The sequence below is a fragment of the Ciconia boyciana genome, chromosome 4, assembly GCF_034638445.1.
Source record: "Ciconia boyciana chromosome 4, ASM3463844v1, whole genome shotgun sequence".
NCBI lineage: Eukaryota > Metazoa > Chordata > Aves > Ciconiiformes > Ciconiidae > Ciconia > Ciconia boyciana.
The window spans coordinates 27,477,503-27,501,807 of record NC_132937.1 but is presented as its reverse complement, the minus strand read 5'-3'; the positions used below and the strand labels follow the sequence as shown (position 1 = coordinate 27,501,807).

The window sequence follows — 24,305 nt, the reverse complement described above, 5'->3', positions numbered from 1 at the left end:
GTCCCCATCCCTGGAGGTATTTAAAAGCCGTTTGGCTGAGGTGCTCAGGGCCATGGTGTAGTGGTGGGCTTGGCAGTGTTAGGTTTATGGTTGGACTCCATGCTCTTAAAGGTCTTTTCCAACCTATACGATTCTGTGATTCTGTGAAAACTCTTGAGGAGTTTTTAATGTGTCGGGTTTTATGTATTGCTCTTAATTTTAAGAGTACCCATCGCAGCTTTTTGCAGAAAGCTCATTTCAAATGCACATTTTTCACCTTTCTAATTGAAGTGCTCTTCTTTTCTCTGGGGTCCAGAAACTTAATCCCAGCTGAAAAGTTCTAGCAAATACTGAAAACATGAAGAAATACGTATTCAGATAACAGCATGCACTCAGCTAATTAATTTAGAGGGAATAATGCTACTGTAAGGGGGTGGGGGGGGAAGCAAAAGATCTTGTACACACCAGGACTAAGGAATTAATTCTTAGCCGAATTCATTGCTTCTGTGAATTAATGAGTCTGTTTCTTTGGGAGGTCTGTACACTTCAGAAATACAGATGACATTTTAAAAGCAAAAGTTGAGTAGTTTGGTGCCTGAAAGCTATTAATCCTCTGTTTATAAATAATAATCCTGCATTTATCATTAGCCGTTCAAGTAATCTGCCGCTGTAGTATTGTCTATTATGGAGGTTCCTTCTCTCTCGCCGAGCTTGTCGTCTGAGCTGCAGCGCAAGATAACGGTAACAATATCCTGTAATTCCTTCATATTTAATGCGAACAGAGTTTGCTTGCTGCCGTGTGATTCAGCTCCTTCCTTGCGGTTGCGCTTCCGAGGAGAGAAGGATAACAGCAGCCAAAAGGACCGAATTGAAATGGGTCCCACGAGAAGGAATTAGGAGAGGTTGATGGTTATGTTTAAGTCACTGCGCACAACAGAAGTTGCCTCGTGAGCTCCGGCTTGCTTGAGTGACTCCGCTTTTTAGAAGAGCAATTGCATTGTTAGAATTATAGAAATATAGTGTAACATTGGGGTGCGGACGGTTTTGCGGTTACCACTCTCTTAGCTTGATTTTGAATAGTCATGTGAATGCAGGAAGCACCTCGTCTGAGGACGTCGGATTTGGTAAGCGTAGGGGAAACGAAAGGGGTGGAGTATACTGAATTGCGTTGTTTGGTATGAGTTTGTTTAATCTGAGTTTCATAGTTAAATGTAGTCTTGAGGAAGATCTGGTGAAGCTCACGCACGCGATCTTTGAAGCTCAGCCATCAGTTCCTCATGCAACGCATTGAGCTGTAGTCACTTGTAAAGTGTCTGTTGAAGACACTTGTTTTCAAAGGCCGGTTCTGTTTCATATCTTTATCAATGATCTGGACGAAGGGATCGAGTGCGCCCTCAGTAAGTTTGCAGATGACACCAAGTTGGGCGGGAGTGTTGATCTGCTGGAGGGGAGGAAGGCTCTGCAGAGGGACCTGGGCAGGCTGGATCCATGGGCCAAGGCCAATTGTGTGGGGTTCAACAAGGCTCAGTGCTGGGTCCTGCACTTGGGCCACAACAACCCCATGCAGCGCTACAGGCTTGGGGAAGAGGGGCTGGAAAGCTGCCCAGCAGAGAAGGACCTGGGGGTGTTGGTCGACAGCCGCCTGAATATGAGCCAGCAGTGTGCCCAGGTGGCCAAGAAGGCCAATGGCATCCTGGCTTGGATCAGAAGTCATGTGGCCAGCAGGAGCAGGGCAGTGATCGTCCCCTGTACTGGGCCCTGGTGAGGCCGCACCTCGAATGCTGTGTTCAGTGCTGGGCCCCTCACTCCAAGAGAGACATGGAGGGGCTGGAGCGTGTCCAGAGAAGGGCAACGGAGCTGGGGAAGGGTCTGGAGCACAAGGCTGATGGGGAGCGGCTGAGGGACCTGGGGTTGTTCAGCCTGGAGAAAAGGAGGCTGAGGGGAGACCTCCTCGCTCTCTACAACGCCCTGAAAGGAGGCTGGAGAGAGGTGGGGGTCGGTCTCTTCTCCCAGGTCACAAGCCATCGGACGAGAGGAAATGGCCTCCAGTTACGCCAGGGGAGGTTTAGACTGGGTATTAGGAAATTTGACTTCACGGAAAGGGTTGTCCAGCACTGGAAGAGGCTGCCCAGGGCAGTGGTGGAGTCCCCATCCCTGGAGGTATTTAAAAGCCGTGTGGATGAGGTGCTTAGGGCCATGGTGTAGTGGTGGGCTCGGCAGTGCTGGGTTAATTGTTGGACTCAATGATCTTAAAGGTCTTTTCCAACCTGTATGATTCTGTGAGCTTGTATCAGGTGCGTAGAGAACTTACAGATTTCTTCTCATCTTGTATAGCCTGGGAGGATCCCTGTGTTGATGTACGTTCCCTAACAGCCAGTAATTGTCTAAGTCAGGTCTTTACCTTATTCTTAACCTCTACAGCTAGTGCTTAACGGTGTTTATTCTGAAATTTCTAACAGCTGTGGCCCACTTAAATACTGAATTGTGAATCTTTTTTTTTTAAATCTAACCAATTTCACGTTTATGTTCTCCAGTTCCTATTTCTGATTAGTTGCCCTTGTTCTGATTAGTCCATATAAACCCCAAGCAAACAAGACCAAAGAAACCCCCAAACCAAAAACCCCAACGTAAAGAAGTGTCATTTATAGATGTAGAAATTGCAGGGGTGATTCACGACACCAGGTCCCCTTCACAGATGGATCCAGATTGTGGTATAAGCTGAACTCGTTTGCACCGCGGGTATTTGGATGCTCGTTTACCAACGAGGTGATGCATGCAAGCGTGCGAAGCCTCTGCTTAGAGCTAAGGATGCTTTGGAAGGGATTTCTGAGACCAGCAATCTGAATACCAGCTTGCAGATTGAGGCCGAAGGAGTGAATCTTGATAAATTAATAGTAGTTCAGAAAAGAACTATTGTTGTTTCCTTTACATAGCCTGCCTTTTGGTAAAAACACGTGGGAAATATTGTACTTTATCCAGGAGGTCTTTATAGACTTGCTGTTAGTGTGCTCTGTAAGCACGCAGTTGGGGGAAAAGGCTTTTTAATCGGCAGGGTTTTTATGAACTAGGTTGAAAAACTAATGACTGGAAACCTGAAGCTATATTCTTGCCCGGAGAAAAAAGTTAAATGCTTAAAACCAGTAGTAGCCAGTGGAACTGTATTTTTGTACTGCGTTTTCCATCGATTGCATTTAAGTCAAGGTTGGATTTTTAGTCGCTGCTCCTCCTGCCTTTCAAACTGAGCAACAAATGGATCAAAATCCTTGTCCTGAGCAGCACACCCGGCACAGGCATCACTTGTTTTTCTAAATTGGTATAATTTCTATTAAAGGTTTCATTTTTACCTCATTAGGAGAGAGCCATTTGGGCAGGGTATGCCCTGTCACAGAACATGCTGTGTTACTTAGCAATAGCGTAATTACTCTAATATATATATATATATTTAATAGCAGTATTTGGATGGATTGGGGGAAAAAAATATTTTCTTGTTTGGTAAATATACCCTCCTAAGGTGTCCTCTGTTAAAGTCAAGTCAGTGTGAGACTATTCACACATGCACACGTGCTTTCCACATGTATTCTTCCAGGGTAAATTCCTCGTTCCAAAAGATCCAGTTACGAACTTCCAGTATCTGGGTTATCCCTCCTTCCAGCTGCCCAAATGAATAGCATTGCTGAGGTCACGTTATAAGCTTAGCTATATTTTGACCTTTAACAAGAAAAAAGGTTAAATTTAAAATGCTTATTAATAATCCTGGCCAACGAGCTATTTTGCCTTTCTCTCCTAGATAAATCTGATTAGTGCTTAAGTAATCTCTTGCATAATACATATAAATAGCAGTTTCCCGTGTTACAGCAGCTTGCCTAGTTGGAAATAAAAAGGAGCAGGCGGGCAGAGACGTATGTACAGTCAGTGGGTCCTCTGAGCGAGGAGCTGGTCTCAAATCACTGCAATCACAAGGACGATAATATCTACTAAAGAGCTGTTTGCTCAACAGCACCCTGGCTCGTTGCCCGACGAGTGTTTTTATTTATGAAATATGCATAGAGCTTTCGGTGATTGCTCTAAATGGGACTGGTTTTAGTACTCCTATCGGAAGCACAGGCTGAGTTCAGAACAAGGGCCTTGGTATTAAATGTAATTTATTTCTGAATGTATTTGAAAGCAGAAGTTGTTGTTGGAAGGTTCCTGGTATATGATTAACCTTATGAAATGGAGCTACCTTGAGGATGTTGATACCGTCAGCTAGCGGACCATAGGCTGGCTTGCAAATTTGGGTATACAGAGAAGAAGCAGGTAGGTCGCTTGAAATTGATGGCTGATTCTGCTCTCAAAATGCAGTCCGCAAAGAATCCCAAAGAAAAGGGAATTCTGTACTGTTGGAACAGCCTTTGCATTCCTGCTCTGAGGTTTGTTTTGTACTAAATAGTGGCACAGGAGCTTTAATATGGAATAGTGTTTCATACTAATCACTACTACCTCCTTCTACTACCAAGGAGCTCTCCTACCAAGGAGCTCTCCTACCAAGGAGCTCTCCTACCAAGGAGCTCTCCTACCAAGAAGCTCTCCTACCAAGAAGCTCTATGTGGCTGTGACTACTATATATCCTAAACATCAGAGATGATGGATGCAACTTCCAGTTGCATCCAGGTTTGGCATTTTATGAGCTTGTAGGTTTTGTGTTGGTTGTTTTGGGGGCTTTTTTGGTTTGTTTTATTTTATTTAATTGCATTAAACGCGTTGCTTTCTCCTCTGCCGTTAACCCACTTTGCTAGCAAAACGTACACGACTGTCTCATCATCACTACATTTGGTAAAGTTGTCTCTTAAACCAGAAGAGAATTCCCATGTGCAGCAGTCAAGTTAGCAGGCAGAGAGAATTTCAGTGGAATAAATCAAATGGCTACTGGGGGAATTGCAAATATATTTTATATATACATGATACAATGTTACTACAACATGCTGAAAGGAAAGGCAATCTTAATTGAACCCCCCAGCTGTCTGATTACAAAGAAATTAGAGAAATCTGAAAATTGGAGGAAGTAATCTGATAATAGTAATCATGAATTAAAAACCAGAATTGGTGGAGAGTCAAAGGGATCAAAGACACGGAAGAGATCAAGAATTACTAAAGTTCAGTGTACAAATGTGTTTCAAATATAACTGAAATAAAATATTAGTATGAATGGGTGAAAGTGGTAGGACTTGTTTCAATATTTACAAGGCAGAAAAGTGGAAAAAAACCCCAAAATCCAACTAATTTTTTAAAAAAGTGTTTATGTATGGTGTTGATTATTTAAAGATATTTTTATATTAAAAAAAAAGTAGTGTCTTGACATGACTGGCTTAAAAATCTTGTCCAAACCCAGATGTTTTCAGCTCATTATATCCAAATAAAAATGTAGCTCCTGGAGGAGCTGAGAAATTCTCAGGACCATTAATTCTTGACCATAAATTTTGAATGCTGAAGATTCCAGTGGTCTGGAACAAACCAACCCTTGAGTACCTGATGGTCTGTCAGGCTGGCATCTTTGAGAGACAAAATAATAGGATGGTCCATGCAATTAAAACCAGTCAATATCAGTGTATGAAAACAGATGATGTCAACATAATTTTTGGTTACAAATGGTATCATTATAGTAGATTTCTGGGAGGATTTCTCGCCTAGGACATTAGATAAATTGAAAATCAATATAGCATCTATATGTTAGATCAGAGTCGTAGCCATCAAGTCTCCAAATAGAAATGGTTACTGAGCAGATATTATTTTTTTTTTAGTGGGAGTCCTCACTAAGAGCCGGGGATATATTCCTGATCCTGTACTCTCTAATATACCATATAACAATAAAACTGCAACTAAAGGTGTATGCACGTATCGCAGAGGCGGTAAATACTGAAGAATGTGGATCACTAGACAGAACTTTATAAATGGGGCAGAATTAAACAAAAACAAGGAATTTTCTTAATGCGATTGGTCCTGTTGGCCATATCATAGGAGAGCCGAGGGGCCGGAGCAAACACTTGCCTATGACAAAAATCTTGGAGGCTCATCTTGAGTAATCAGCAGAGCTTTTTTCTCAAAATGACTAAGCTAGTCTTTGATATATTTTTTTTAAATTACTTCTATTTTTTCAACTCAAAACAGACTAGGACTGGGAGTAAAATCACTCTTTTCTCCAGTTACATTCGTAGGGCTGCATCCAAACTCTTGTATTAGGTTCTTCTCTGGGTTCAGTACTACCTGGATCAAAGCATGGCTCTTTAATTGCTTGTGTCTTTGCACCTCAAGGACGTTGTAGGCCTAAAATAAAGTCTGCCAAAGCTCTGCTGCTCAGCTGAAAGTAAGAATGTAAATGTGTTGCTGCTTTCTCGCCTCAGCTCTATTCTCCATTTTTGGGATAGAAGATAATGTAGTTGCGGAGCAGTTCCTCATTCTGTTTCAATTTTGCCTCTCAAACTTTAATGGCTAGAGAAGAAGCTTCCTCCTTTTCTCTTGTAAATACAAACCAGCAACATCTCTTCTCTACCCCTGCAGTAATAAATTTTATATTATTCTTTTCCCGAAGGATCTCAAAGAACGAGTCAAAGGGCTGTAAATATTTTTGTCTTCATTATGGATGAGGAAACCGAGTGTCTCGCAAGAAATCATCATTAAAGCTAGAAATAGGACCCCTGACGGATAGTCTCACGTTCCAGCAGCGACTTGGCACAGTTTTCCTTGCACTTTAGTTAATGTATTTTGAAGTTACTACGGTAAGAAGAATGTCTGAACGCCCTGATTCGTGTCAGCGCTGACGTTACAATCTTGGTGCGTCCTTATTACTTTTATGCTCCTGGTCATGTCACATCCCAGAGCTCTGCTGAGCCAGGCTTGCGGTTTTTTGGGAGGGGAGGGCTGAAGCAGAAGAATGCTAGCAAGGGGGTTGGGAGGTGGAGGCAAAAAAAGCAAAATCTCAAAGTGGTAACTGCATTCTGGTTATACATTTTAATGCATTCTGTATATTGAGAGATCGGTATCATTTTAATGACAGATTCCTCTAACGCTGTTCACGCATAACCCTTGCTTTCTTATTGGGATTAAGCGTTCAGCCTCTAGGCATGATGGTGAGATCAGGTTGGGGAATTTTGCCGGCCTTTCTTTACTGACAGCAGAGAGCAAAATTGGGTTTTATTTGGTATAAATCTTTATCTCTTCTAATCGAATTTAGAAATGTGACTATGAACACTTGGAGATATTCCGTCACGTCAGTGTTACATTAAAGGTATCTCAGGTCTGCAATTTGCAATATGAAAACTGCTGCAATAAAAAAATAGAATTGTACTGGCAAAGTACAATATTAACCAAATACGTTCAGAAAAATGTTGACGGGCATGATACGATGGGAGTCTTTTGTCAAGCGAACAACGCTTACAAACGCAGTGTGGCACAAAGTAGCTTAGCGCAGTAAGATGCCATACAACAGGATGCAGTGCACTTTTATGAAAGCGTTTCCTTTTTTTGCTATATATAATGAAGTATAAAATACTTCAGCAACGCTTTTCTGCTCGAGTGCTGAAGAGCTGTAGCTGTATGGCTGAATCCAAGTGAACTCCTTGCAACTTCATTTTCCTTGGAAGCCAGAAATAAATTGCGTCGTCTTGAGTTCCCCTTGCTTAGGACCAATTTGGTATGAGAGTGAAGTAGATCCCCAACTCTTATCCGTGCATATTGACAGAAATCTGAGGGTTTGTTGAGAGATCGATCAGCGATTGACTATGAAGTGTGCTGGTAAAATGTGACAGGAACTATGCCTTTAACATAAGAATGAGAAAAAAAATAATTTAGGACCTTTTCCTGCTGTAGAGTACATATATGCCCTTAGTTACATGACAAACTATTTCAATTACTCCATTAGCCATCTATAAAAAGGAGATAAAACGACTTATCCTAATAAGGCTTTGTGAAGGTATATATATATTTTTTTTGCAAATAGCGTGGTATATTCTCAGATATCAGTGTGGCAGAGACTGTTGAAATCACATACGTATTTGCAAATCCTATTTGTGGTTTTGAATTTCAACTACGTGTCATTGATTTAACGAGCGTGGAAAATACATGTATAGCTGTACCTCATTACTGCATGTTGTGCGCTCAAGAGAAACGCTAAATACTGAAACGAGAGGTTTTGCTTTGTTTGGGGAAAATAAGTTCTTACAGCTCACCGCTTTATAATTGGTTTTAGGTGTAGCTGTTCATTCTTAAACAGTAACATATAAAATAAAATCAACAAACGCCAGCAACGCGGTAGGTGCTCTGCAGGCTGGGACGTCAGCGTAGCCCTTGCTTCCAGCCTAGGTGCTGGTCCAGCGTCAGGCTCCGAGCGTTGTGAGCGCAGGCGGCGATGGGGGTCTATGGCCCGTAGGTGGGAGCGCCTTGGTCCGCGTGGTCCCGGTCAAGCAGTTTGCTTGAAAAGCTAATGCTGAAAAAGACCAAGAGGTGTCCCGTCACGTCCCCGCGGATGGGGGCATCGGAGCTGGGAGCTCAGGCCACAAATGACGTGTTGGTGCAAAGGAGATTAAATCACGGCTGGAAATGAAGTCAGTGCCTCCAACGGAGCCAGGGCTTCGTGCAAAGAATTTCTCATCTGCTGAAGCTGGTCCATAGTTGGTTGATTATGTGGGCTTGATGATGGTGTACAAGTACCTTGTCAGGGGGAATACACGGAGTGCTCTTTAATCAAGTGGAGAAGGGCGTAACGAGACGGTGGCTATCTTGATAATCGAGACTGGGTGCCTTCCTGAAGAATGCACTTTATTCAAACGCGCTTTTGAGCTCAGGATGGGTGTGAATCTGTGCCCTGTCTTATACAAGAAACAAGATTTAACGGCCCTTTAGTCTTAAAAGCGTCTCGCTCGTTTTTCCTTTTTCTCTAATGTAGAAACCTAATTTGCTGGTCTGAGTTTTTTTTTTTTTAATTATTTCTCAGCCAGAAATAACTGATTGCACTGGTGCAACAGCTGAGGAGTTTTGTCAGACAAGTCTGAGCCAGAGGCTGAAATTGCTGTCTGCGCACTAGATGTGTACTGCTTCCTTAAGCCCATAAAAAGGCTTGACTTCCTCACAAGGTCTGTTGCGTCACTGATGCGCATTTTTGTGGAGTTTACTCAGAACATCTTTAGTGATATATTTTTTTTTATTTTTTATTTTTTTTCCCCTGCCAAGCATAAGTGGGTGAAGACTGTACCACCTTCAGTGTAACGCTCCACCGCAGAGGTTTGCAGTCTGTGGTCCCACAGACTTTTTGGTCAATGAATTCTCTTAACATCCAACACCGTTCCCTTGTTCAAGTCGGATCTCAGCTCTGAGAGGAAATTGTGGATGCCCACCTTAAAGAAAGGGTACCTTTGGAGACTCCTTGCTTCCTTGTAAGGTTATGGTTAAGTAATTGTAGCTTCAGGTAACACTGCCTTTCATGTCCTAGTTACTGAGCTCTGGTTTTAGACCACCTCGGGTTTTTTGGAAGGTGATACAAAGCCAGCGGTTGTGATATGCCAACTTCAGTAGTCTGTGATGGCATGTCCGTCCTCCTTACAAAGTGCTCCTGGGGAAACTCGCATTTTGTATCATGAAAGCTGCGGTTTTGCTTCTTGATGCTTAAATAAACTGTGTTAGTTATTCCATCCAGTCCCCTCTGGTAGTAAAACTGAGGGGTACTAGCCTTTACCGTACAAACGTAAGGACCCCCCGGGGTTGTGATTTCTGTGGGCTGTGTTCAGTGACACCTGAGGACACAGCCACCACCTCCTGGGAGGCTCAGCCCTTGCTAGGGACTTGCCCGAATAACGTGCAAGTTCTGATCTTCATGGGTTGGAAACCACGACTCTCTCCCTCCTGTTATTTTCTACAAAGGATAAGACATTCTCTTCTTTGCTTCCTTCCTGTAACGGGTATTTTCTTCAACTCTCTGTGTGGCTTTAAGCTGCTAACTTCAGCTCTACCCTGCACTCTCTATTCAGCTGGAAATCGAGCAGCAAAACGGTGCTTCACGACTGACCCATTTGGTTTCCATCTGCTTTTGAGCTGCGTTTCCGGATGAAAGAGGGATGTAGAGAAGGTGCCACCTTTTCACAGAATCACAGAATCGTATAGGTTGGAAAAGACCTTTAAGAGCATCGAGTCCAACCGTAAACCTAACACTGCCAAGCCCACCACTACACCATGGCCCTGAGCACCTCAGCCAAACGGCTTTTAAATACCTCCAGGGATGGGGACTCCACCACTGCCCTGGGCAGCCTCTTCCAGTGCTGGACAACCCTTTCCGTGAAGTAAAATTTCCCAATACCCAGTCTAAACCTCCCCTGGCGCAACTGGAGGCCATTTCCTCTCGTCCCATGGCTTGTGACCTGGGAGAAGAGACCGACCCCCACCTCTCTCCAGCCTCCTTTCAGGGCGTTGTAGAGAGCGAGGAGGTCTCCCCTCAGCCTCCTTTTCTCCAGGCTGAACAACCCCAGCTCCCTCAGCCGCTCCTCATCAGCCTTGTGCTCCAGACCCTTCCCCAGCTCCGTTGAAGCTAGCAGCTATATCATTAGGGAGTTCAGAAAAGGTCAAACACAAGCTTAGGCTTCTGTTTGTGAGTCTTGAATGGAGCAAGAGATGGAAACGATGAAAAGCAGGTGACGGTAGAGCTGTGGTAGAGCATGGGACCTTCTCCCCGCTCCAGGCAATGGGGCATTTCTCTGCAGAGCAGGTGAGCAGCAGCCAGCCCAAGGCGCTGCCACATTACAGGCGCAGACGGCTGCTGGAGGCAAAAGGAGCCGTCCTAAACGAGAATAAGTGTTGGAAAAGGGAGTTAAGCAAGTGACGAGATGATTATTAAATGTAACCTTTAGCAGGATTAAAAGCAGCGATATGTTACGGGGATGGGGAGGAGTGGTGTTTTCTCGTGCTGAAATGATGTGAAGCTACCCGTTAAAGAAAAAAACAACTCATTTGAAATGCATTTTAGACTAAAGCACTTGTGATGATTTTAGGTTAATTAAAGGATCCCAAAATTATAATTAAAAATATTTACCTAGCTTTGAGTCCGTCCTCTGCCATCTGCCTTTATTGTCTAAATATTTGCCTCCCAGTTTGGTGTTGGACGGTGCCTTTCCCCTTCCAGTGTTCGTCAGTTACTCACGTTGGTACCCTCTTAGTTTAACCTTGGGCTTGACGCTTGATCTAGCCATCCGCCCACGTACCTTAACGCAAACAGTTTTGCTTTCATCGGGCTGTTCATTCAATTAGGTCCCTCAAGAACATCCAAAAATTTGCCAGGCAAATTACAGGAGAGAGGAAAAATCCCAAATAAACTGCTGTTGTTTTTCACCTTGCTTGAAGTATGGTGCTGCTTTAATCTCTGCTAGTTATTAACCGATCTTCAGATTATTGACAGAGTTATAATGAAAACATTATTTTCATTGGAGGAGTTAAGACAGTAGTAACGTCTCATTAACATTGTTTCTAGTCTCCAATACAACAAAAATGTATTTCACATCACTGTCAAACATGAACGCGCTATCCTGCTTTTTTCCAAGGACAGAACAGAAATACGTATTGAGCTACTTCTCTGAGGTTTAGGATTTTGCAACTTTGTCTAATAGCCGGCCTATACCAGCCGTGGAATGCCATTTATTCTGGATGTACTCAAAGAAGCTTTTCAGCCAAATGTATTCTACTAAAGCCTTTGGTTTCAATAATCAATCGTCTCCTTTTTCTAACTTCAAATTTAATCTTCATGGATGTCATTTTTCCTATGTTTTTATTGCTGTGCTGCTCACATCTTGCATCCTAACTAGGATCGTTATTTTAATCAAAGACGACCTCTTTGTGATTTCAGAGCTAAGTGCTTTTGAAGGGAAGGAGACAGTCCTGTATGAAGATCTGGATACTATTTACAGATTTTGTTTGCTTTCCGCTTTTGCGCATCCGTTTTCATCTTTGGACAACTGACTTTAAAAACAAAAATGAAAACAACAATAAAACCCAACCGAAAAAAGCTTTGGTTTTCTGCTAGTTAGCGACCATGTATTTAGTTGCATATGTTACGGTAATAAGTGCATTTGTGGTTATTGCAAGAGACGCTACGCAATTCACAGGCCAAAGGCATCGCTGTGATCGGCCAAGATGTCTTCACAGATTGAAGCTATTGAGTTGTGTGTGATAACTTCTGCATCGCTTGCGCTTACTGATGGCTGCAAATTGCACGTCCATCTGGTTACAGGAAGAAGTTGAAATACGCTGTCGTTGTAAACCCATAACAAACGCACGCAGCTAGTTACGGTTTCTTTCTACTTGTATGGGAGAACTGGCTAATTACTTGGAGATGATCCTGGAAGATCCTGTAGTTGTTAATTTGGTGGGAATATTCATTTATATTGTGTAACTTTTATGTTTGTGTCAGGAAACAAGGAGTAATGTTTAATGGCTGTAGTCCAGCACATTTGTTTCAACATCTGTGGTAAGAAAATGAAGTCCTTCTTGAGAGAAAGAACAGATTCATTAAAAAGCAAACAAACCTAACTGATTTCCTTGGCCTACGGTTCTGTTTGCTGGTATTTCAGGCGCAACGGGTGAGATTTGGGTCTAGGTTGTCACCTGAACGTGGGTTGTCTCCTGGTCAGTAGCGATCCATCCGTGGCAGTCAAAGGCGCTTCTGGAGATTTTTAGCTCATCCTAAAGCTCAGCTCACTTGCCCACAGGTGGGTGTCTAGGGCTGTCAGACAGCCTCCAACATGCGAGGTGTCCGCGTGGACACCTTCGGTCAGGCAAAGGAGAATTTGGGGCGCTAATCTTTCTACGTATTCCTTTGCAATTCAGATATTTCAAGTTATTTCATTCTTCATTTTCTGTGTTTTCCTAACTTGCAGCTTTCCTTGTCTTCTCTCACCTGCCGTATTTATGAACTTCCCTCTTGCAACTCCAAAATCGTGTCGTTAATCCAGTACCGCTCTCAACCTTATGTACATCTCTTGTCTTTTCTTGCCGTGACCGTGCCTTTTCCTGCGGCTTTCCAAGACCTGACTTTAATACCCGGCTATAAACAGTCCTTTCTCACTCTCCCAAAAGCTGGTATTTGTTTGCCTTCAAATTGCTCCCTTGGGTTCAACCTGTAAGCAGCTCTAAGATTGCCGTTTGATACACTTTTTGTCCGTCTGTACTATGATTTTTTGTTTTTCCCATCAGGAAGAATCTGTGAAAGCTGTGGTCTCTTGGGTCTGCTATTGATCAGTCGTTTTACATTCCCCGTTCCCAACGAAAAGAATGTTGTTTTGGTTTTGGTTTCTTTTTTTTTTTTTAATGGATGATAACTGTCTCTTTTGCTCTCGTAGATCCAGGTTTGCACAGACAGCAGTTTTTCCTTCAGCGACCGTCGAACGTGGTGGCCATGGAAGGGAAGGATGCCGTTCTGGAATGCTGCGTTTCTGGGTACCCCCCTCCCACCTTCACGTGGCTGCGAGGAGATGAAGTGCTCCCTGTCAGGTAGCTCAGCCCTTCGTGGGTCGCGTATCTAACGCTACGTTTCCTTGAGCAAAGTATAGGCAAACCACTGAGTAATGCTTTAAATTCAGGGGGGTGGACTTGGAGGCCATGAGGTTTTCCTTCTAAATAATAATGAGACTAGACGCGTCTCTTAGCCTGCTGCTAGAACTCATCTCTGCACCGAATCTGAGCGTAGAATTTGATCATAAATGTCACCTGGCTGGTATTTAAAATGGAAGTGTAAAGCTATTAACAGCAGAAATCACAGCTGAGAATTACTTACAGCATAATTTACTGTGTGTATTTTTCGAGATCGAGATAGCACCTTAACACGTTGCGGACGTGTGTTATCAATGTTTCAGGTCCAAAAAGTATTCGTTACTGGCTGGCAGTAACCTGCTCATATCGAACGTGACGGACGACGATTCTGGGACGTACACGTGCGTGGTCACCTACAAAAACGAGAACAGCAGCGGCTCTGCAGAGCTGTCGGTGATGGGTGAGTACATGAACTGCGCCCACTTTGCTTTTCCAAGATCACTTTTAATTATTCCTTTTTCCAGAACGACTTAATTTTCAGAACTCCAAATAACAGCAAAGTGTACAAGTCCCTTCCCTGCTTTGACCAGGTTTTCATGCTTATGGAAACCAAGTCCTTTAAATTTTTTAATACCTCCCACCGTGCCCGATAGCCTTGCTGTTGCCGAACATCTGGTATCAGATGCTAATTGCTACTGCTTTCTGTACGTGGTCCTTTCCCTTTATTTCTCCTTCCCAAAGCCTTATTTTTGGCATTAGAATGGATGTCCCCATTGTGCACGATGTCAAGCGCAGTGGGTTGAAAATCAGGTTTGTAGCTGCTGCTTTTTTTTTTTTTTGGTCATGAACAGTCAATGTGGTAAGATAAGAAAAAAATCAATATATTTAGCGTCTTCTCACCAAATTAACAAAAGCCCAAGTAAATTCATGGAAGTCCTCACTCAGCAGTGATGCTCTGAGGGTTCCCACTGTTAAATCTTATGAAAGCGCCCTCCCGACAGAACCTGCTTTCCCCTCCAACTCCTTCCTCATGGCAAATATTAATGGAATCCAAAATATGTTTAAATCTCATAGCTGCCTGCTTTCTTTTTTCTTTATTTAAACCTTTGAACAATAGCAGAATACATTAGCGTTGTTCAGTCAGGTCTGAAGAACGACATAGTTAATACTTAGTCAAACAATAACATATTTCAATGTGCTGTTCATTTTGCATTCTGGCTTTAAAGCTTATGCGTGAAAAATACTTTCATTAGTGAATAGAGCCTTAATTTGGATTATAGGATATTCAGTGCTTGTATAACAATATCCTTTTATCAAGCCATAATAAAATATAATAATTACTGGTGATAGAGGGTTCAGTTCTATTTCTTTAGGTACGTTAAAGTAATACATTGTTTTACTGGGTAAAAATAAAAAAGTGGCTTTATAATTGTGGAAGTTCATTTATTATGGAATTGTTTTTGTTATAAGGAACCAAATACTGAAAAGGCAGGTAAGTTGTTGGGCAGTATACTTTACTCGCCTTACTGAAATAATGTTGATTTCCAATCTAGCGTGCAGCAGGTGACTACTTGTCATTTGAGAAGTAGAAAAAAATTACGCTGAGATTTCACCGCAATAATAGATTGCAATACCTCTTGGTAAGAGCACCCGTGGCTGGAGGATCATTGCGTACGTTATTGCATAGATAGTCTCTGACCGTGTAGTTCTCGTGGAAATTAATGGGAGTTTTGCGTCTAAGTCCTTTATGTACCTTTTGAAAAAATTATTCCTGTCTGCATTCGGTCTGTAACGCATCTAGCTTTGGCTTCGTTATGCCTTCTGCTGTAAGTGCGTCATGTAGAAATTAAAGGTCCATAAATTTTCATGCACGTGGAGAGGTGTGGGATGGCAATATGACACAACTGTAAGGATGAATATGAGATGAACGTCAGAGAAGACGACAGAACGCCAAGATTGTGCCAAGCGTGAAACTAGACCTACACAAGGATGAAAGATGCCACGATTGCTGACTCTTTGCAGTCTCAAGGAGAAGCCAAAACTGCATTGCCGTTGGTGCAATGCAATTGCATTCACCCTCTCGGTAGATCAAAGATTTCTTTGGTGAAGTTTCTGTTCACGTATGGAATTCACAGATACGGAACAGATGGAAAAAAAAAAAAAGGAGCTGTAACTGAGGCACAGTATTGATGTACATTTCTTATTTTTGTGAGTTGGATCACTCATTTGTGACAGACTTAACTGAAAATGAAACATTGGGTTTGTGTATGTTTGTATTAATAACAGAAAATGTTCCGAGGATTCAAAAGAAATTACATGACTAAACTGGAGAGATGATGACAGCAGTCCCCTGATATCTGTCTTTCCAGAGCACTATACCAGGGCTACGAACTTGCTCGGAATCTGTTTATTTATTGAGTCCATTCTTACCGGTAGGAAACTCTCAAATGCACTAAAGTTTCTCATGCCATCATTATATCTCATAAACAGAAGAATTAATTGATAGTTCTATTTTCTTCTTTGCCTAGATACAAATGCAGATATTTCCGTGTCTTTCCTTGGAGTTAATATGCTTGTTTAGTTAACAAACTATAAATTGCTCATCAGGATTGTGTTGCAAGACTCGCATCTTTTGAATATTGACGTAATCCTTTAGTTGTTAATGTGTCTGTAGTGCGAAGAGGGATAAGTGAGACATTTGCAGTCTGAGTGGAAACAAATTCAACAGTCCAATAATTATCTCCTCTGAAGTCTGAGTAGACAACATCAGATCAAAGTTAGTTACATCACATGGTAGCAGGATGCTTTTGATCTTTTAAATAATGAGGCTCTTTGCAAGAAACAGGGAGTTGCACAATGGAGTTCCTGCCAGTTCTTTTAAAGAGCTTAAAATAACCCCTTCTGTGTTGGACGTAGGCCTAAAATTGCAAGAGGTGAATGAATTTGCAAGAAGAGCTGATGTATTTTGCTAAATTTTAATTTTGTATGATGGCCTTTTGGCAATGTTTTAGCCACATCTCCCTGTGTAATGAAAATTAGAAGGTCAGGTGCAGATTATCTAGTTACTATATGAATTATCTGCATGCTCGATAGCGTTAGAGAGCTTAGTGTTTAAACAAATGTTTGAAGATGATTAAATGTGTTAACCAGTGTCAACTACAATTACTTCCTAAACATTTTCTAGCTTTCGGAAGTGTATTTTGGACTTGTTCCCTTTTGGCCTCTAAGGAGGTTTTTTCGATAGCTTTTTTGTTTCATCTTTTCTAAGCGAGACTGAAAGTCTGCTTAGCTGTTTGAGCAAAGAAACCCCCCTACCCCAACTCCCTAAATGTTCTGAAAGTGACATAAATCAAGCAAAAAAATTTCCATGTTCTCTACCTGCTTGTGGGATCTCACTCCGATCGCAGCCCGGTTTGGCGGTGGGATAAATGCCTGGGGTTTCAGGTCCTGGTAGAGATCTAATTCTCTAAACCCGGTTTTCTGTAGGCGGTCATAACTGAACCGATAGACTTGCTGATGTGCTGTCGTAGATAATTTCGTTTTCTTCCTGCTTAGTATTTGGACCGTCCCTTAATTGCATCAAAAGGCCAAACTGTGGCTCTAATCGTGTTGATACGGCAGGGGAAGAGCATCGCCGCTTCTGAGGTTGAGAGTTTTGTCAACTATTCTTTGCATAATAGTGCATATATTCAGAATTACGCTGTCAATGCCTTTGAATCAGGCAGCTATTTTTAAATGGGTCAGGATTGAGGTAATATATAATTTTTTTTTTTTTAATCTTCTCTTCCTAAAATATCCCTTAAGGAGGAACAGAGAAGGGAACAGTTTTCCAGTAGCGTCGGGTCAGGAATGCTGGTTTGAGATAATTTGGGGTTATTGCCTAAAGTAAGAGAAAGTAGTAGCAAAAAGCAAAAAAAAAAAAAAAAAGTGGATCTGAAAAGACAGTGTTTGCAGAAAAACACTGTTGCTGACTTTTACCGAGCATCCATATGTATAAGCTACAAACAACTTGGCTGCAATTTGGAAGCATTTTTTTCTATGCAAATGCCTTTTACTAGGGAGTTTTTAATATGGAGTGTTTTTAGCGCTAGTTTTGTTTGCCGTTGCAGAAGAAAAGCTACACCAAAGGTAAGGCCACGTGAGACAAGTGGCTTATAAAATCACCCAGGTCTTTTTGACAAGAATGAACGATTGTAAGCACTGTGCATCTTGGTCAAATCAGTTTTACTTCTGACTCTGCTGCATAAATTCCCGTAGCAAAATGGTTATTTTGAGATCAAGGTCACGGAAAAGCAGTGAATAAAGCAGGCGTGGATCACGTTGTCGTGTGTGAATCACTTAGGTAGAGACTAGTATTAAAAAGGAAGCCTGCATCATCATAACATGGTTTGACACAGCGATGAAAGCGTGAAAAATGAGAAACCTTCTAATGTTTCCGTCGTGAGCGCTGCTTAAGCTGATCTCGCACAAATCAGGCGCTTTCACCAGGCCTGAAATATTTACAAAAAGCAGTTGTAGTCTACGGCTAATGTTAAAAGTCAAACCCAGTGACGTACCCTATTGGGATATACTCATTGCAAACTAATTTCCGAAACTATTATAAACCTGTAGAGAAGCAGGCAGATCTTCGGTGGATGGACGTTGCAGCAGCTCGGCCAAATCTGGTGAAGCCAAGAAAATTGGAGTAACCTGGGGATCTGTTCCTCTGTGATCCCACGCCGCGGGGTAAATCAGACTTGCTCACGTCCGGCTATCTTGCCGAAGAAACCAAACACAGAATAGACTATTTAATTATCCTCTGCTCTGAATTTATGGTTCTTTATGGAACAGGGCATATATATCTTTGAGCTGGCAGGTTAAAGCGGCAGAGTAATCCACGATGAATCTCACGATGGCTTACTTCGGGCAAAAATGAGACAAATGAGCGCAAGCCCCAATCTCTCCCCAAAGCAAAGACTGCCTCTCTCCCATTTGTTTTCCTGCTAAGTTTCAATGCTGAAAAGTTTGGTGGAAATGGAAGCATTGATACCATTCAGTGTATTTCTTGAGGGTCTAACTTTGGGTCTGTGACATAGCGACGTAGGTTTTCCATCCCTACAGCTCCTCTGTCAAGTCAAGCAGACCAAAGTGTCCAGTGTGGTGTTCTTACGCCCTTTCCCAGATGGTTGATGGAGCTGAGATACCTAGTTTGCGCTGAGATGAGAGAAAATTAACGGGACTGTCACCTGAAAAGATGAAAGTCAAACATTTAAATTAGGCTTTGGGAAGAGACTTTTTTTTTGGGGGGTATTGATGTGGGACAGGCAACCCAAGCTCTGTTGGAAATACTGGGTTTACCTGCTGAAACGTAACCGGGCTTGCTAAGACGAAGGTGCTGGACTAGCTGGCTCAATAACTCTTTCTGTGTTCCCTCCCCTTTATTTAGAGAATTTTAAAAAAGTATTACCTAATCAATAGCATTCAGTGGCTTCACAGAAGCCAGTTACATTTTCCATCCAGGAGAAATACATTTGGGCAGCGTTTAAAATGAATTTTAATGCGACTGAAGCTGAAACATTTCCCTTTGAAATCAATTACCTACCGTTGCGTTGCTAACGGGGAGCGTGGTATGGCCGCACAGTGCTAAATACAGGCAGTGACGGTAAAATAAGGTGATGGGGTTACCCCATAGCTGATCTCCAAACATTAGCTACTCCATTCGAGGATATATATATATATTTTTTTATCCTTAGAAATTAAAAATCACAGTGCGAGCAGAGCTGTGTAATGCTAGGACAGAAACGATGAATTCTTGGCACTAACGGGGCTCTGCGCTGGCATAGAGAGTGAACCGCAAAGCACCGCGTGGTGCCACAGGTTTTCTACGGTAAAGCTGGCTGAGCCCTGAGAGGTTTTTACTCGAAGTTCCTCTGTTTTTCTCGATCGCAGATTTGTTTTGCCTTCTGGAGTGGTGCAGTTGCAGAGAGGAAAAACGCAAGGGTGGCGACGGTTTCAAAGGATGGTAGGGGGGAACGGGGCTGTCCTTGCTGAGCGTGGTGCGTGAAGAGGATTTTATTAATAGGACGCTCGCAGATGGGGTACGAGATAGCGTATGCATAACGAAACGCTTGGCACTGCTGCAAGTATTGGAATCAGCAGAGTTTTGCAGAAATTTTTGCAGTTTTCCTTTTACGTGTGAAGATGCTTGATGCTCTGATGGATTTTTTTTTTTTTTTTTTTTTAATATATCTTAACTACATAAAGCAGTTAAGCCAAGCGGTCCGAGCAGAATGACTGGCTTATCTAGCACCCTCAACGAGTCAAGAAACTCATGTCATGACTGAGTGCCCGCGAGACAGACAAAATATTTGAGGAGGCATGAGTGCTGACATCTCTGCTGCAAATTTAAAGCTGGTGAAATTCTTTATTTTTCCCTTTTAAACAGCGTTATATTAGTCTGTGGAGCTTCCCTGTCGGAGTATAGCTTTGGGAGCGACAGATTTGTAGATTGAGTTGAAGATTTGGCGTTGTTTTAATGGATATGAGCACATTGAAAACCATAGAAAATAGGATTTCAACAGCCTCTCTTCTGTATGTGTGTGTTTATATATATAGACAGAAGATATATATATATGCGTGTGTATATATATTTTTATATATATTTGAGTGTGAGAGCTTCAGGGTTGATTTAATCCTTTATGGGAAGAAGCATCCACTTCCATATAGTAATATAATATAATAATTATTATCTTCTATTATAAGCATATATTATTCTATACCTATTTACCCCAAAGTTTCTCCCGGCTTACTCCCATGCTGTTGATAGCGGCTAGTACTGGCAGTGGGGCTGAACTGGGATGAACAGCAGTCTGATCTTTGAGAATTTCCATATAGGTTTTTTTCTTTCCCAGTCCTGTTTAATATCTTATTTCCCTTTTAGAGCAGTTTGAAGAATTTGTTCTGAGTGATTTTTCCTTTAATGGAGTCTGTGAATAACGAGGTGAATGCCTACTTGCAGGTAAAGGGAAGCTCATCCTGGTAATGGTGTGCGATTGAAGGACAGTCAGCTAATTTTTGTTGCCGTGGATGGAATGGGAGTTGAGTGCCTAATTCAGACCATTCTGGAAACGTAATTCTTGTCACTGCATCATGAGTATCAAATACTTATTCAGCACCTGACACTTGTAAAAAGCCCTTGAGTGAAACTCCAGTGTTGCCATTTTCTGATAATGGTGTTTAAATTCAATCCCATTAAAAATAAATATACCTAACAAGCTCTGTGATACCGATGCTCACTTGGCTGATCCTAGGAAAATTGCTGTGTCTGGGGATGACCTACAGGTTTATGTTGAAGGGAAAGAAAATATTCGTACAAAAATCCCGTTGACTCCACAGCAGAATGAATGTTGGAAAGTTAACTATACCAGGTCTATGCATAGTCTAATTTTTCAACTTTGAATTGCGTGGATCAGCCTGCAACAGTCGCAGAGGTGCTCCGCCAAACGGCTCGTTGAAGAAGCTATGCTCTCTCTGACAAGGGAGCTTTGCTGCTGCCAGAAACATGGAGCGCGTTGGTGCGGAGCCATGGCAGCGGCCACGGGGAGAGTAGTACCGTGCACGGTCTTGCCAGGGTAACTCTTGAATATAGCACGGGACCGACAGAGACGTCGTCCATCCCACCGGGTGATGGCACAGTTTGCTGCCCCAGCTACCTACTTCAGCCGTCTCTGACTTTGGTTTTCTATTTCGGCTCTTGGCTCTGTCAGGCTTTGTATAAATTTCTTAAGATTTATTTTTTGCTTATGGTGCTAAATGTGATTGAGGGAAGTGCCTAAATAACTTTGGGAGCCAATTCTGACCCTGAGCAATACTGAGAAGCTACCTTTGGAGACAGAAATATTTTTCTTTTTTCTGTTTGCTTGCTTGCTTCTTGGTTTGGTGGTTTTTTTTGTTTGTTTGGTTTTTTTGGGGGTTTTTTTTTTTTTTTGTTTTTTTTTTTTACATATGACCTTGGGTTGAGTAACACGCAGGGGAGCCGCGAATCGCGTGCGCAAAAGTTACTGTGAACGTGGACTCGGTGAAAAGGCTTTGGCGTAAAAACGTGGCTTAGCTGTCGTGGGTCAGCTTGACCTTCAGTGAGGTTTGGGAGCTGAAGTGCCCGTTTCAGAATCTCCTTTGTAGGTCCAGTGCACTTTTCCGTATTTTACCGCCAAATATCTCCTTTTACCACTAAATATCTCCTTTAAAATTGTGTTGCACAGAAGGTTTTTGAACAGTGTTGATACGCAGCGCTCAAAGTGGAGGATGTGGGTCTTTTGCATTAGAGGTAGTGGGAAAAGCTTAGCTTTGGTGATGAGACTGAGGCATACACGATACCAGAAGACCTATAGCTGCTGTTTCACCAACCTTTAATGTATATTGGTATTAAAAAAAATACATATTTTCTTTATAAAGTCTGTTTTTCCAAAGCGCTAGCATTATTACTTTGTAACTGTGTAGTTGCTGCGTAACGCTGGTTCCTGCGTGTTAGTATGTACGTTTAAGTATGAATTAAATCTCTCTTTTTCTGAGCATTAAACAGGATAAGAAAAAACACACCAAAACCCAGAGCAGAGGTATATTTTCTTTCACTGTGCAGCTCCTCAGCAATGGCATCTGCTTGTAGCATCCGGCTGCTTCTGTGAACATCTAATAAATAATGCCAGGAATCTTTTATAGTATGGTTTTCAAATTAATATATTAGCGCGGTTGAGCACCGTGCTTTTTCCAATAAGGTACACACTTTCCAAAAAAAAAGGAAAACGACAAGTAAAGAAGATGCAAATGAAATGAGTTTCCCCATATTGCTGGCCGGATTTGAGAAATAAAAACAACAGATGTCTACATACATTTTAAACAGCTTGTTTAAAAAAAAAAACAAAACCAAAAACCCAACAAAAACCAAAAAACTAAAGCTTTTTTTTCTTTTTTTAAACTGTTTTGTGCAGAAAGCTGCCTCACAGAGGAGTGGTTTCCAATCTTTAACCTGGCCCTTGGCTGTTCAGCTCTGACTTTCTAGTTTGTTTCTTTGTCTCAGTGGAGAGAAGAGCCTACAGCTGGGTGACTTCCCAGAATAATCTTTTATTTCTTGTACTAGAAATTGAGAACTACACGAATATATATTGTAATGCGACAAGTGGTTTCTTTTGCCCTTGGAGTGGTTTGCTCTCTATTCCCGAGCTCTCCAAAGTCCTTTCTGCAGCAAGGCGCTTGAGAATAAGTCACCCTGGTACTTGCACAAGACAGTCAAAAATCTGTAGATCTCATTGCAAAGCACGCTCATGTCATTTAAAAATAAATAAATTACGGTTTTTGGTCGGGGTATTACAACTCTTTTTGGCTTACCAGCACGCGTGGGTAGTTTTTAGGAACAGGTTGCACAGGCGGTTTTTGGGCATACGTAAATGAAAGCAGATCCTGCGATGGGGCAGTGGGGCGGACTGAGATTGCTCAGGGTCCCTTCCAGCCTGATTTTCATCTTCCCTTTTATCGTGAGCAGAGTAGTTTTGTTGACGGAGGGCAAAACCTTTTTTTTTTTTTTTTTTTTCCCCTTTTCTGAAACGTCGCGTCTTTAAAATCGGAGTTAGGGCGGAGTTTCACAGGTAAGAGGAGAGTTGGCATGGCTGCGCTTACACGCCGATGTGATTCCCCGCGCTCTCTATTTGTAACACGAGAAGAATGGCAGCGTTCATTAGACCTTTTTTTTTTTTTTGTACCCTTTGCCTTCTGGCTCTGGTTGGATTCAGTGTGACAAGAGTGATTGGCCATCGGTTTGATTAATGGTTATAAAAGGTCCTAAATGAAATGAATGGTGAACTGCACTCAGTTGTGGCGTAGTTCCCATTAGACTACGTAGTTAACGCAAATTAATGCAGCTGCTGAAATTCAATTATTAAAAAAGAAGAAGGCGGGAGAGCGGCCAAGACTGAAAAATGTCTGTTATTCGTAACGAATGTCTCTAGCGCTGTTCCCATGACTTTTCCTAGTTTTTGCTATTCTTCGGATTCCTAGAAGTGTTTTATGTCGGCTTCAGTGGTACGCTTGCGGCTTGCTGGGAAAGCATTTACAGCTCGCGGTAGTGGCGATCTGTGAAAACCACTTGGGACTTTGAGACTACTCAAATTCAGCAAGTGAAGTATGTATATTCCAGTTGCGAGGGAGAGGCTCTCAAAAGTCTTTTGAGCAAACGGTTCCGATTAGTTTAACTAGAAAATATTGAAGAGAGCGTAGAACAGGCTTCCTACGAGGTGCCTGGGTTAATATGTACATTTATTAGCTTAGACAAACAGTTCGCTATGCCGGGGGAAAGAGCTAACTCAATTTAGACACTGGCTGCATCATCGTTCATAGGAACTGCATAAACAAGCTGGCACGGAATTCGCTATGACTGCTAAATAATTGCGGCTTTTGAAATAACAGGATTTCTTTTTTTCCTGCTGCCCAAGGGAGATGTTCAACACAAGCGCAAGTTCTTTTTCATGAGTATATTTAGATGTATAGTTACACAGTTAACGGAAAATTACTTTTCTTCCTGTAATTCCCTATCTTATTGCAAAGGCTGACTAGAACGTGGTCCTGGACTCTAGAAAAGCTGCTGAAGGGGCGAAGTTCTCCAGCGGAGAATGAATGCAGCCAGACAGTGCATGGTGGGAGTATTTATTATATATACACACACAGCCACTTGAAATTTCTATGAAATACCAACTTCACGGACTATCAGCCCCAGCAGCAAAGCGATGTTGAGGGTACCGACCGCATCACCCGAGCAA

The 24,305-nt window shown here is 42.2% G+C and overlaps 1 protein-coding gene across 4 annotated transcripts in view; it reads left to right on the top strand.

The window, feature by feature from the left end:
- Positions 1-24,305, top strand: part of DCC (DCC netrin 1 receptor) — a 618,393-nt gene that overhangs the window by 285,761 nt on the left and 308,327 nt on the right. For all 4 annotated transcript variants that reach the window (XM_072860253.1, XM_072860252.1, XM_072860251.1 and 1 more), the window contains exons 4-5: positions 13,329-13,479; positions 13,842-13,978. In XM_072860253.1, the coding sequence (XP_072716354.1) occupies positions 13,329-13,479; positions 13,842-13,978 (288 nt within the window). The remainder of the gene's footprint in view (positions 1-13,328; positions 13,480-13,841; positions 13,979-24,305) is intronic.